The 13,408-nt window shown below is 37.1% G+C and overlaps 1 protein-coding gene across 4 annotated transcripts in view; it reads right to left on the bottom strand.

Annotated features, from left to right (window-relative positions):
* Window positions 1-13,408, bottom strand: part of NUBPL (NUBP iron-sulfur cluster assembly factor, mitochondrial) — a 78,474-nt gene that overhangs the window by 21,887 nt on the left and 43,179 nt on the right. For all 4 annotated transcript variants that reach the window (XM_077180429.1, XM_077180430.1, XM_077180431.1 and 1 more), the window contains one exon: window positions 9,594-9,687. In XM_077180429.1, the coding sequence (XP_077036544.1) occupies window positions 9,594-9,687 (94 nt within the window). The remainder of the gene's footprint in view (window positions 1-9,593; window positions 9,688-13,408) is intronic.

Raw genomic sequence — 13,408 nt, 5'->3', positions numbered from 1 at the left:
CATCAAAGGCAGGGACCAGAGCACCAGAAGCCCTGGCACTGTGAGAGCACTCATGGTTCTGGCAGCACTGGGACAGGAGCCCTGCCCCTACAGCATCCTCCTGCTGCCAGGAGGGATCCTGCCTGCTGAAAGCCAGCCGCTTCCAAACACCACCTGACAGCGTGTTTGAATATTTTCAGCCAGCATTCTTAACCTCTAATTTGTGAAAGAAAAATACAATCTGGCACCTCACTCCTGAAAAGCTGCCAATCTCTGTCTTACACAGTATTATACACAAGTCCAAAAACTGAATGGCACATGTAATGCACCAAGCAAATGCAATTTCCCTATTTGCTCAAACTCTGGCATCCAAATAATTTGCTGATATTCCCAAACCAGCTTGTGTCCAATGGCATCACAAAGAATAATGTGCAAGCTTTTCAGTTAGACTGAAAGCACCTTAGCTCCTCATTTCACCAAACACAGGGTTACTTTATAAGCAGCACTGAAATGTAGGGTCAATTCCAAAAAATGAATGCACCTTTCCCTAAAAGCACAGGCCACAAATAAATAATTGAGACTCAGTGTCCTTGAGATTTTTGCATATTTATAAAAAAAAAAAATCTTTCAGTACTTGAAAAAAATGCTCATTACTGCTTTCTTTCCAAGCAAAATTAGAAATATGTGTCTTGTGTGTATACACACTTTTATTCACACTCTTCTCTGAAGATGCTGGCTCAGCATTCCATGAATCTTCACAGAACCTAATATGCAGTCAAGAAGACTGAAGTCTACATTTTCTGGTTCATTACTAATTGTGCTAAGAATCTAATAATTGTCATGGCATGAAGGACAGACTGTGCACAACAAAAACACCCACTAGAACCACAAGCAGCTTAACAGAGAGATATATTTTACTAACAAATTCTCATCCAAAGGGAAAAAAATCAAAAATGTCAAAACAACCCAATGGCACAGTTTGGGCTGCCACAAGCACCAACTGTCTGTACAAAAAACCTCTGGCTCCTGAAATACATGAATTAAAATTATGCTTGTGGACAATTTCCATGGCTTCTTCCATAGAAAGAAAGCCAACATGATCAAGAAGCTGCTGTTGAGGGTGTAATAGTTGTTTCCCTCCTATTTTCCTTTTTACTCTGAGCTAGTTACAGGCAAAATTTATTCACAGCCAGCTTGTACTGACTTACACCAACACCCTATAAAACAAGTATCTTCTCCCTTTGGTACATCTGCTAGTCCAACAAATCCAACCTGAAGTTCAAGAATTCAAATTATTTGCAGCGTTATTTCCTTTACTAGCAACCAAATATGGCAAATGAGACTTTTCACAGTGCTCCCCTCCCTGAATAAGTTTGCATACGTTTAATTCAGAAAATTATTCAAATGATAAGCAAGAAAGGACGCAGCCTACACTTTCCTTGCTATCTTGACTCTACACAGTTAACGGGAATATCAAGCAGTAAAGAGTTATTTTGATCAATAAAGTAACAAAATACGCTGGAATTCATGCACACAGTATGTCTCTTGAAGCAATACGTGCAATGTTTACAGAAGTGTCTGGATGAGACAAACTGAGGCTGACAAATCGAACAGAGAAGCTGCAGAAACCTTAATACTGATCACATCGCACACTGGAACATACTAAAAATTCTGTGTTTGCAGTTGTGTGCAGAAAAATAATTTCTGTGCCTTGAGTATACTAAGGATATCTAAGTAGAGTACATTTATGTTTAACTGACTTACCTACTTACTCATATGTTCCATTTTTTTTTACATTTCTATGTATTTCCTTTGACAAAAAGCTGATGCACGTTCACCAAATCACAAAGAATTAGTGAACGGGTCAGGCTGGAAGGCACCACTGCAGATCACCCAGTCCAATCTCCCTGCTCAAGCAGGGTCCTTTAGATGATGTCACTAAGGATTCTGTCCAGATGACTTTTGACTACTTCCTGTGATGGAGGCTCCACAAGCTCTCTGGGCAGCCTGTTCCAGGGTTTAATCACCTGCACATTAAAGAAATTCCTACTTATGTTCAGGTGGAATTTCCTGCACATCAGTTTCTGCCCACTGTCTCTCTTCCTACTGCTCAGTACCAGCAAGAAGAGCCCAGATCCTTGACACTCTCCCATCAGATATCAATATACATGGATATAGTTTTCTCAGTTCTCTTAATTTTCTCCAGGCTAAACAGCCCCTGGATAGCCTGGACCTTTAGAAGTGATATGCTACCATCTCCTAGTCTTTGCCCTTTGCTGGTCTACCTACAGGAGCTCCATGACTCTTTTGTACTGAGGGATCCAGAACTGGACTCAGCACCCCAGAGGAGATTGTGTTAGTAAAAATTATGTTAACTGTATTTTTAATCCTTTGGACACATTAGAGACAGAACTAACAGTACCCTGTAACACTGGTGTCTCCCTTTCTGTTTCAACCCCAGATCCTTAATTCTCAGTAAAAGAAAGATGTGCCTACACAGCACATTGGTAGCCTTCTGGTGGACTGGTGCTCAGCAAATTACAAGCATTTAAACAGTCTATCATTTCTGGGTATAGAAAATATCACCTATACAAAGCATAAGGTGAAATGTCACCAAACCTTAGCTATAGTCAATTTGTACCCAAGCAAAAAACACAGAGCTCTAAAAAGCATCTCATCAGCTGCAGTGTAGAAGGTCTCCCTTAGGATGAAAAGGATGCTCCTAATATATTCTTTTTCCCCTCCAGTGTCTTCACAGATAGATTTCAGAATGAAGCTACGTGTCTCTCATCCAAGATAAGGATCCCACCACACACAACTATTAGACCATGTCTTATGTCAGCCTCTTAGCAAACAGTGCCACCTCAAAAGCTGTGAAGTATAACTGACCAGAGAGACTGGCAGAGTTCTGGAGGATAAAGACACAGAATAATCGTATCTGCTGACTGACAGCCACTGAACACTCTTAGCAAGGAACCACATTCAGGCCTCAGTAAAGCTGTAGATGGCCTGATCTGATCACACCACTCATGCACTTCTTGCAGCTTTTGCTACCTTTTCCACTGCATTACATTCAAACTTTTAGATAATGTCTTCCAGTCATAAACAGCCTGGTTAACCTGACTCTTCTCGAGCGTGGATCTCTTCAGAGCCCTTCTGACCTTCTGTTAAATTTAACTGCAATTACAGATACATCTTTGCACTTGAAGATGCAGAAAAAATCTTGCAAGAACAAAGACTTCTGTCTTTGCAGTAATTTCAACTGGCAACAATTAGAGATAAACTAACATTAGAAAATGATTCATCTTCTAGGATAAACCTTATAAAGAAGTTCCTTCAGCTTTTGCGTGTTGCATCTTATTACGAACAGCAACTTAAAAAAGCCACAAGTGTGATTTTGCATTACAGGATCCTCACTTCAACCTCGTAATATAGCTCAGAACTGTCCCAAAGGCTAGATCCTGGCTGCATCACACCTCCAGCCTGCTTGCAACCTTCTTCTTGGAGCAGTCATTGAACAGCTGCTCAGACAGGGGATGTTTCCACACATCCTCTTTTGCCCAAGAACTAAGCAGGTAATAAAAGATCAGGACACTACCAACTTGCCCACATGAAAAGACCACAGAAATCTTACACCAATATTCTTCCTCCTGGTTAGTGGAACTGTCAGCTGCATAAAGCTGTCATCCTAAAGCTAAACTGCCCTCATCTATACTGATCAGTAAGTATTCTATCATCCATTTCACACCAGATCACACGGGGAAAGGTGTGGAAGGACAACTCTCACTGTGGTTAAATGTTTGGTTTTCGTCATGGCAAACATGTCACACTAACGCAATTTACAATGAAGTTTTACGTAGTGAAAACATTGAAAATATTCATAATAACATCTGAGAACAAGCACTATCTGCAAAGTACAGGCCTAAAACAAAAAGCTAATTCCTCACAGACACTGCCACTTTGCACTCTTTCTTGGCTATCTCAATTAGCATTTTTCTGCTCAACTCCATTCCACCTCCTGCTTTCAAGAGCATTTGCTAATCATGTCTAGATTATTATGAGAATTGTACTAAGCAAGAGCAAAGTCCAAATAGTCTTTCTGACAAATGAATATGATTTTTCCTTTAAATGAGAGGTCCCAATCCAAAGAGGAGAACTGGGTCAAAGAGTGATTCTACTGCAGAAAAAGACCACAGTGAGATTACTTCAAAATCAGCTCCCCAAACCATTCTGTTGTTTACTTTTTTTCCCCTGGAGGTGGGAATGGTAAGAAGCAGATTTGAACATTTATTTTTTTCAGAAGAAATAGCTAGAGGAGAAAATATAGTGCCATTATTCATATAGATTTCTCTCACCTTTAGCAATTGTCAGCTGAACACTAGGCTAGTTTACTCCTCCTATTCAGAATAATTGGTCTAAAAACTAACAAAGCAATTGCAGTTGATCTAGTACTTAGCATACACTTAGCCACTGTTGCCAGACCTCAGAAAGCTCAGTTTGCAAAGCCTCTATTCTTCACAATTTTTTCCTGAATACCTGGAAACTATTCTTCAGAAACAATAAAATTTAAAGAACTTGCACTGATTACACTATCAATTCAACTTCAACAGGCAATGTGTGTTAAATCAAACTCCATGAGCCAAGAATGAAATTTAAATTTATATTGAAAGATTGTGAGGTATTAATGCGTAAACTCATACTATATTTTGGCCTCTAAATTAAGTTTACAGAGTCTACTGAGTCTGACAGTTCATAATGAAGCACCAGGAGTGTCCAAAGCTAAGATAACCCTGACAATAATTTGCATTTGTCAATTACATTTATTTTGACAACAGAAGCAGACTATTTCAACATGCAAATTATATTTGGATAAATACAAAGAACTGTTTGAAAATCCCCACTGGTGCAACTCAGGGTTTTTTCTGTTTTTCAATCTATCCTAAACCCACCTGCCTTTCTTTTCCTACAGCAATCTAAAACATCAAAATACAGCATGCCATGAAGAGTAAATCTACATCAAAATCTGATATTAAAAATATTTGCCATTCAGAATTAGATCAAGTAAAATTTTCTATTACCCAAGAGGCTCCCATAAAACAGCTTCCAAAATTTACTGCAGAAACTAATTATGTACCTTCACCACAGAAGAAGAAAGCAAGCTCAGAAATGGAGGAAAACGTTGTATATTACTGTTAAAGCAAAAGGAAAGATCAGATGCCTTGCATCTGTGGTGTGCACCAAAGTAAGAGACGTGCAACAAGGGGTAAACAAACACTTACCCAAAGAGCAATGACAGAATGCAGATACACTTCTTAAACTGTATGCTACACACAATTTGTACAGCAGCACTGGGCTTTTTTTGATCTTTTCTCTTTAGAAAAGACAAGAGAACAGCACCACACCTACTCAGCTTTCAATTTCACATAACTTCAAAAGTCACCCTTATACAAGTCACAATTCTTTTCCATGCCAAATCATGCACAGCTTTATAAAACATCAACAGTATTTTTTTAAAGCTGATTTTAAGTTCTCCATTTACTTTTTTAATGTTCATTTCTGAAGAGACAGTCTACTCATCACCTGCAACTCCCTGTTCTTGTATGTTATTATATATTGAGCCAAGATCTGGTTCTGTTCAGTCCCACACACTGCTATAAAGTAGTTGTGCACAAGACTACACCCTGGTCTGTGTGACACTGCCACAAATATGAGTAAATAATTTGATTTGCAAGTATGGTGTGTCACATGACAAAGAATTTAAAAATGCCAAATGTCTTCAAGTTGGTGGCATCCCTTTACTTTCTTCTATTCAATGTAAATTGAATACAAATAGGATTTTTAATGTTTAACCAGTAGAGACAAAAATATGCTTTTTGGTTTTATTTAAAACAATCTATTAAATCACTGCTGCCAAAATAAATCCTATTAATTAGAATTCTTTGAAAATTCATATCTGAAGTAATAAAAATTCCTTTAATAAATATTTCAGCCCCACCTGAAAAAGGCATTCAGGAGATAATTAAGACATACATATTGCTGAAAGAAGCAAACATTCAGGAAAATTACACCATTTTTAGGATAAGGCAATTAAAAAATGGTACAAACTCTGTGTTATGTTGATTTTAAATATGAGAGGTGACAGAAGCAATTTCCTGTATGACTAGCAATGACAATGCTTCTGCTTTTATAGAACTTGAGAAACAAAATAGTATTTACATTGCTTTCCCTTTGCTTATCTTGACTAATTGTCTTTCTATTCCTATTAACAACCTTTTCAGGGGTTATTATCACAATGATTATAACATATGCTTTGTACAGGGAAAAAAGTTACTTTCAGAAGGTGGGAAAATTAAGAGCACTGAAATAAAACCTAAAGCCTTCTACCTTTCTGTCTCTTTTACAAACAGTCAGTTGAAGACTCATTACTGTCATTATTAAAAGATTGCTCAGCAAGATGTGAAATTATTTGTTAGTCTCAGTCAGCTTCCCACTGGGCAGATGTACACTTCTAATGGTTTTCCCTGCTATGGCACCTCAATAGCCAAAGAAATGGGTGATATGACAAACCTTTAGCAAATGGAACAATTCCAGCATTGACCTGGAGCTGGTTCTGCCAGCTGAGACAGGATCAGTCTCTAGAGCTGTCAAGCTGTCACACTTCACTAACACTGACTTCACTGAAACGTTAACAAGGAGAGGGCAGCAGACAGCCTAATTTAATGGTCAGCCCCCACAACGCAGCTTCTCCACGAGGCACAAGTGCTTGTGCAGGGCTCTGAGACTGCCTCTGGAACAGAGATGCTCCTGCTGCTTCCCACACAGCCCTCCCACTCTGAAGGGAGAGAATAATAAACTGGTCTCCCAGTCTTTATAGAGGCTAATTATCCATCTCCAATAATATTTATTACATTTATACCTCCTTTAGCTAAATGATCAAACAAATCCACTGAGTTAGATTTCTCAATTTAGCAACTAGGTAATGCAAAGGAATCACAAGCCTTATCTTTTATCATATCATTAGTTCACACTATATCTTGATAGCAAACCTGATAACATCAGCTAAACCCTCCATTTTTAAAATGTTCAAAAAGCTGGAAAACATGTAAGGATGTTTCTAATTTTGCCAAGCATGCATGCTCAATACATGCTAAAGAACCCATTTCTGGAAGTTTTGTTCATGCAAAAGATGGAACAAAAAAATAAAGAAATAAGGAAGCAGAACTCAATACAGATTAAATAACAATGGACAAGAACAAAGGCATTTTCTCCAGACTGACCCTGGATTTCTATTTGGAAAGCAAATTTGCATCTGAAGAAAGCAGTGGTGTTTATGCAGAAGTGGGTACCACATTTTCAAGCTATTATAACATTCCTCATTATGAGTTTGTTGAAGAATGACTGCAACATGAGCAAAATTACAGATGATTAAAGAATAATACACTAAATAAGATGTGTTTCCTTGTAAGGTGACTAAGACTAATAAAACCAAAAGTCACAGTAGCTTCCTTTTCCACCTTCTTTTAAAGGAAAAGCACCCACACAAAACTGCTGCCTCAGTGAAGGTTGCCTGAGGCTGACAGTCTCTTTAAGAGACTGGAATTATAAGACTGACTACTGGAATTATAAGACATATCTTGTATTGTTCTTACACCTGTTAAGTATTCCTCTAGTCTCCTTCTGACTCAAGAAAGCTATGGGACCTGTGATGCAGGAAAAGAAACCAGTCCTGTAAAATTAAAATCCAGTATCATTTCACATATCCTAGCAGTGTCTCTCTTATGCTCAGATGTTGCAAAGCTACAGCTTTTCATGCCCCATCTGGGCAAACCTGCCACAAACAAAACATCTTCACCAGGGCTCTTTCTCTCACTCACAGAAAATTCTATAAGTGGCTGGCAATAATATATGTGTGCGAGTTTTGTAAATTTATTTAGAGGCAAAATTAAAATATTCTACGCTGTCTATCCTGAGGAAGCCACAGATTAATAATGAAAGAATCATAATGCAAATACAGTATCTCACATATGCATGAATGCAAATCAAAGAACAACTTTCATGCAAATTAGATAATGCACTTTAAATTTACTAAACTAAGATACATATGTTGTCTCTGAGGAAAAACAGAGAAATTATTCCACTAACACCATGACTGTTCAAGGCATCTTCAAAGGATAAAGAATAAGAAAACCAGAAAGGAAACGGAGTTGCACACCACCAAATACTTTCTGTACCAAAGTGAAAGACAGAGGGCTTAGAAAATATGAATTGTAAAAAGCATCACAATTCTGTACACTGCTCCAAAGATATGATCATAAAGATCTGTAACAGCCTCTTCCACACCTTTGAAAGGAACCAAGCTGAAGAAAATAAAAGCATGCTAAACAAAGTGATGGATTCTTTGAAAGAAGGGACAGAAAGCAAGTAATGAGCAAAACAAGAAAGAAGAATAAAGAAGAAGTTATTCAAGCTGTAATACACAAAATCACATCCTTCCAGTGAGGGTGAAAAATAGCCACAATAAACAAGAGAGAAAACTCTTCCTAAATCACAAATTCATCAAGCCAGTAAGAACACAGGGAATTACATCTCTTATCACTCTTTGTCTGCTGTGTTTGTCTTCATCAAAAGCAGACTGCATTGTTTTTTTTAAACTGCAAGAGTCAACTCCAGCACAGTCAACAAAACCAACAAATGGGAAATAAAAATGTAAAGTGATGCTATCACTCCTAATTTTATGAAGTTAGGATTGATGAAAAAAGTAAGCTGAACTGAACAACTGTAGGAACAAAGTGAAGCCATTTCAGAACTCAAACAAAAATCAGACATCAGCAAAATTTACAAGACATACAGGATTAAAGTCATTTCCATCACTTCTCTATCCCAGAGGACCCAGTGCACCACCATAACCACTCACATTCCTGAAAGCAGTGCAGAGTTCTGTGGGGAAAGGGCACAACAGTCCCTTGAAAAATCAAGAGTCTAATGACCGTTTCTATGTTAAATCAGGAGTATGTATAATATATGTAGTAACAGAAATTATCAATAGCCACTGTATTTTAAAAAGCCCCTAATAAAGCCACAACTCTTTAACTGCATAATTTTACTGCCCTTACGTACATTATTCAATTAAATTCTACCTTAGCAAAAACCTCTGCGCCACAGTCATGTTTCACCTCATTGCTTAAAACCCTGGGAGTCAAAGGCCTTCCTGCTTTGCTATTGACACATGCAACCTACTAGGTACTGTATCTAAGAAAATGGGTATGAATCACTCTTTTATTTTATTCTCTTTATTATGTAGTAGGTACAAAGAAGGAAATTTTCTACTACAAAACTCAGCAGGTTTTGGCAAGACTGTCTTTCCTTCAAGAGTTACAGCTGACTTCTCCATCTTTTCAAAACTTAGCTTAAAATAAAGCAACACAACTGTAATGATAACATATTAAAAATCACTGATAATGTTTCCAACACCACACAACTGATAAAACAACTTCTCAGCATGCTGGAAAGAAAAATAAAAGTAATTTTTGACTGGAGCTTTAAAATAAGATTTTTTTAAAGCTACCGAACCTAATGAATTACAAATCTCTGAAGCAATCAAGCAATATACATACCTGCAATTGGAATATTCTGAGATACTGACAGTTGTACATCTCCAGTCCCAGGTGGCATGTCAATCACTAAATAGTCCAGTTGACCCCAGTCAACCTAGAAGACAACAATATAAACATATGTGGAGATTTACACATTTTTGTTTAGGGCACTTTGTGCTTTATTGCAGTCCTTGTTTCTTGTAATGTAAACAAGTGAACCAAGGACCTCTAAAAGAATAATACTGAGATGCCCTCTTAGTCACACCTTCAGCACAGGATAAAGACCTTATTTTCCTGAGACCATCTTTGCTGATGCCTCAAAACTATGAGTGCAACTTTATCATTCACTTCATTGGCATAATTATTATTTAAGTATTTCCCCCAAAATATTAGCAATAACTTAAGATGTTTACTTTAAGCTCTTTAATCATGGATTAGAAGCAAATGTTAGGTAAAACTCAGGCTAAAAACAAGGGATTTGTGCAACAAATATCATTTAGGAGTTATTTCCATTCATTTAAGACTACCTTCCTTCCTTCTAATCACTTGTTGAAACTACAGTTTATTTACTACATACATATTTAGCCTTTTTTTCTGTTTTGTTGTTATGAAGTTAGAGTTATCAGTACTGTATTTTTTCCCTAGGCAAAAGAGATGTTGGGAAAAAGAAAAATAAAGAAACAGAATGTCCCAGATTTGTTAAATTAAAATCACCAGCTATAATTATACAGAGTGACAACATTCTTAACATTCCAAAATTTAAGAAGTTTAATGGTTGTTAGACATCAAATGAGAGCAACCATTAAAGATTTTAGACTCTTGTTATGAGAATGCTGAGATTACTTACATTTTTTTACAAGGACAGATTTTCCAGGAAAGCCAAAAAAATCTCCCTAGAGCATAGTGCACCAAGATAATTGTTCTCGTAATGAGAAGAGAAATTATCCTAAGCCTACTCTATATAATGGAGCATACAGTATAAATACAGTATATAGATAGTAGTACATATAATGTAATTCTCTATACTTGATCTAAACATTTCCCAACAGATATAATGGAATTATATGGTATGTTCCTGATTCATAAAACATATGCAAGATACAACTGCATGAGCTGCTTTAAAACAGGAAAATGCCAAACCAGAGCATTGTTTTTTACACATTTCCTCAAGTGTCATTTTAACAACAAAAAATAATCAACACTTTGCCAGTCCCCTAGTTATTGCATGGAATACTAGACCCTGTCAGGGCAATACTCATTCGTTTTCATTCAGTTCTTGTATGGATGATGATCTTCTAGGGAAGCACATCCTACATGAAATCCAGATCACTAACCCACTAAACACTCCAGTGAGAAATGGAATTTTTCAAGGCAGAAGAAGGAAGATTTCAGAGCATTTATGAGAGAACAGGAATGGAAAAGCTTAGCTGAAAATTCTAACTTTAGGTGTCTAAATTAGGGACTCTCAGGCACACCTCCCTTTTCTCGTTTTTATTCAAAGGCTGCAGGAACACTAAACCATGCCTAAGCCAGTCTAGCTAAACAGGAAATGCCATTTCTGTTAACCACAGCAAATGCTGCATTTTTTCACATTTGATACTGATCTATGTCATTTATAATATCCACATTTTGTCAAAAAATTGCATACATCTAGCAGACTAAAATCAATTACCATTCATAATCATATTGAGATGATATATCTCTAAAGAAAAACTACATCTATGTGCAAAAATATACATACTGAAACAATTATGGGCAGAGAAGCCATTTTATCTGAAAAAAAAGTCTGGTTTCAACTCTGGTGTTCTTAACTAATCTTGCTTAGTTATTCACCAGATAAATGCCAGTGGCAATTAATGCCTCCTTGTCCAGTAAAAACTACTTTGCTCACATGCAGGTATGAATTTCAAATTTCTATGTTTCTTAATTAAAAATCAACCATTATAAAGGTGACAATTTGAAATTATATAGATGTAGTAGTTTACAAAATGAACAAAATCACATTCCTTGAAGATTTGCAACTAAACACACAGATCTCCTGTAAGTAACATGCAAAAAATCTCAATATGCAAAATCTGGATCCTTCATAATAATCAGAACCATTTTGAAATGCTAGGTAGGCATAAGCAGTTTTAGTTTTTTAAAAGGATAATGGATTAATTCAAAATACCTCCTCCTCCCACCATCTTCATGAAGCTTGATTCTGGCATCTTTTGTTAAGTCCATATATATGTATATATAAAATAAATAATACAATTCCAGTAATCATATTCTCTTTCCTTAAATGCTTCTACAAAATAGAATTAATAAACTGGTTTTTTGCTTTCTGCCTTGCAGCAAGATGCAGTCTGGAAACAAATCTATGAGTGGCATAGCACCACTATTATTCTAACACAGTGTCTAATCACTTTGTCTGCCAAAAACACTGGGTTCTTGGGTATATTCTTGGAAAAAAGCTTGGATATTTAGTAGTTTTCAGCCATTTTTTCCAAGAGCTCACATTCAAGTCCTTTTAGGTACAGCACTGCCTCATGGAGTCGTACAAAACAATCCAAATCCCACACTTATCAGAGGTAACTGGAAAGGAAAATGCATTCTCCTCAAGCTAAATAAAAGCTGTCTGGTTTTGCATATACTTGCAGGCCCTAAATTTAAGCTGGCTCCTCCTGTGAAAAAAAGTGACTTTCTGGGCCCGACCTCGAGCTTTTCTTTTCAGCCTTCCCAAATGTTTTGCTCCTCCTCCAACCTCTTCAAGCACTAGTCTCCTTCATCAAGTTCCATGTGATTGCCCAATGTACCAAGCATTACAATTGTGCAACATTAGTGGAGGTGACAGCAAACACCAGCAGCTCAAAGCCTTTCCTAGACATTCAGATTTGTGGGGATACACAACGTTTTGCTCAGTAACATACTTTCAAAATCTACCCCGTATTGTAAATCAGAAATCAGAGGGCACCAGAGCTTTCCACCTCAAACTTTCTTAGTAAGTGACCCCAAAACAGCCAGCGTGCACCTTCTGGATTGTCCTACAAATAATGATTTTTTAATAAAGTTACAAACATTTGAAAACTGAAGTTAATAAAGGAGTCTTAAGCACATGGTGAATCTCATGGTAAATCTCATTGCTAGGCAACAGGAAAAATACCCTGCTAACACATAGTGTAATTAAATTATAACGCTTTATTTAATTTATGGCAGCGTAAACATCTTATTTCACATATTTTCTTCAAATTCATGGATTGAAAAGAAAAAGAAATGAGCTGCCTATCAAATTAAGTGTAGTCTGTTTTATTGCTTACAAACTTGATCACAGAAAAACGGAGAAGCTACACCATTCCAGCAGAAGTGGAGAGGACATCTTGCTACTGAGCAGAGTAGGTGGCAGACAGGATTTTGTGCCTGTCAAGTTCACAAGTTTAGAAAAAGCCACAGCAAAGATGCCAAGGTCCCTAAATACTAAATATATAAGAGCACTACCCTCCACAAACCTCTCTGAGCCATGCTACTGCTGGTGGCGCTGAACTGGTGAAAATCAGGTGGCAAACTAGATTGGAAAACCATTTCTAATCAAAACTAACCATGTTTTTTATTTTGAAGGCATTCAAGTAATTATCCTCAAAGTTTCATTTTCCTGTTTTTCATTTGTAATTCAGGGCAAGAAGGGAGAACTGCACCAAAATTATATAGCCAAAATTTCTGGAAAGAACTGATCTAGTCTATTTGCCTGGTAGTGAGCAGTAGTGTCTAGACATACAGATTTGCTCAGACTTGGGCTCGGGAATGCTGCACGTAACCCCATTTCTCACTATGGACTTTCTCTTATTTGCTTCTATTCT

The sequence above is a fragment of the Agelaius phoeniceus genome, chromosome 6 (assembly GCF_051311805.1).
Source record: "Agelaius phoeniceus isolate bAgePho1 chromosome 6, bAgePho1.hap1, whole genome shotgun sequence".
NCBI classification, from domain to species: Eukaryota; Metazoa; Chordata; class Aves; order Passeriformes; family Icteridae; genus Agelaius; species Agelaius phoeniceus.
The sequence above is the reverse complement of the archived record's forward strand: the minus strand, read 5'-3'. Positions and strand labels throughout refer to the sequence as shown.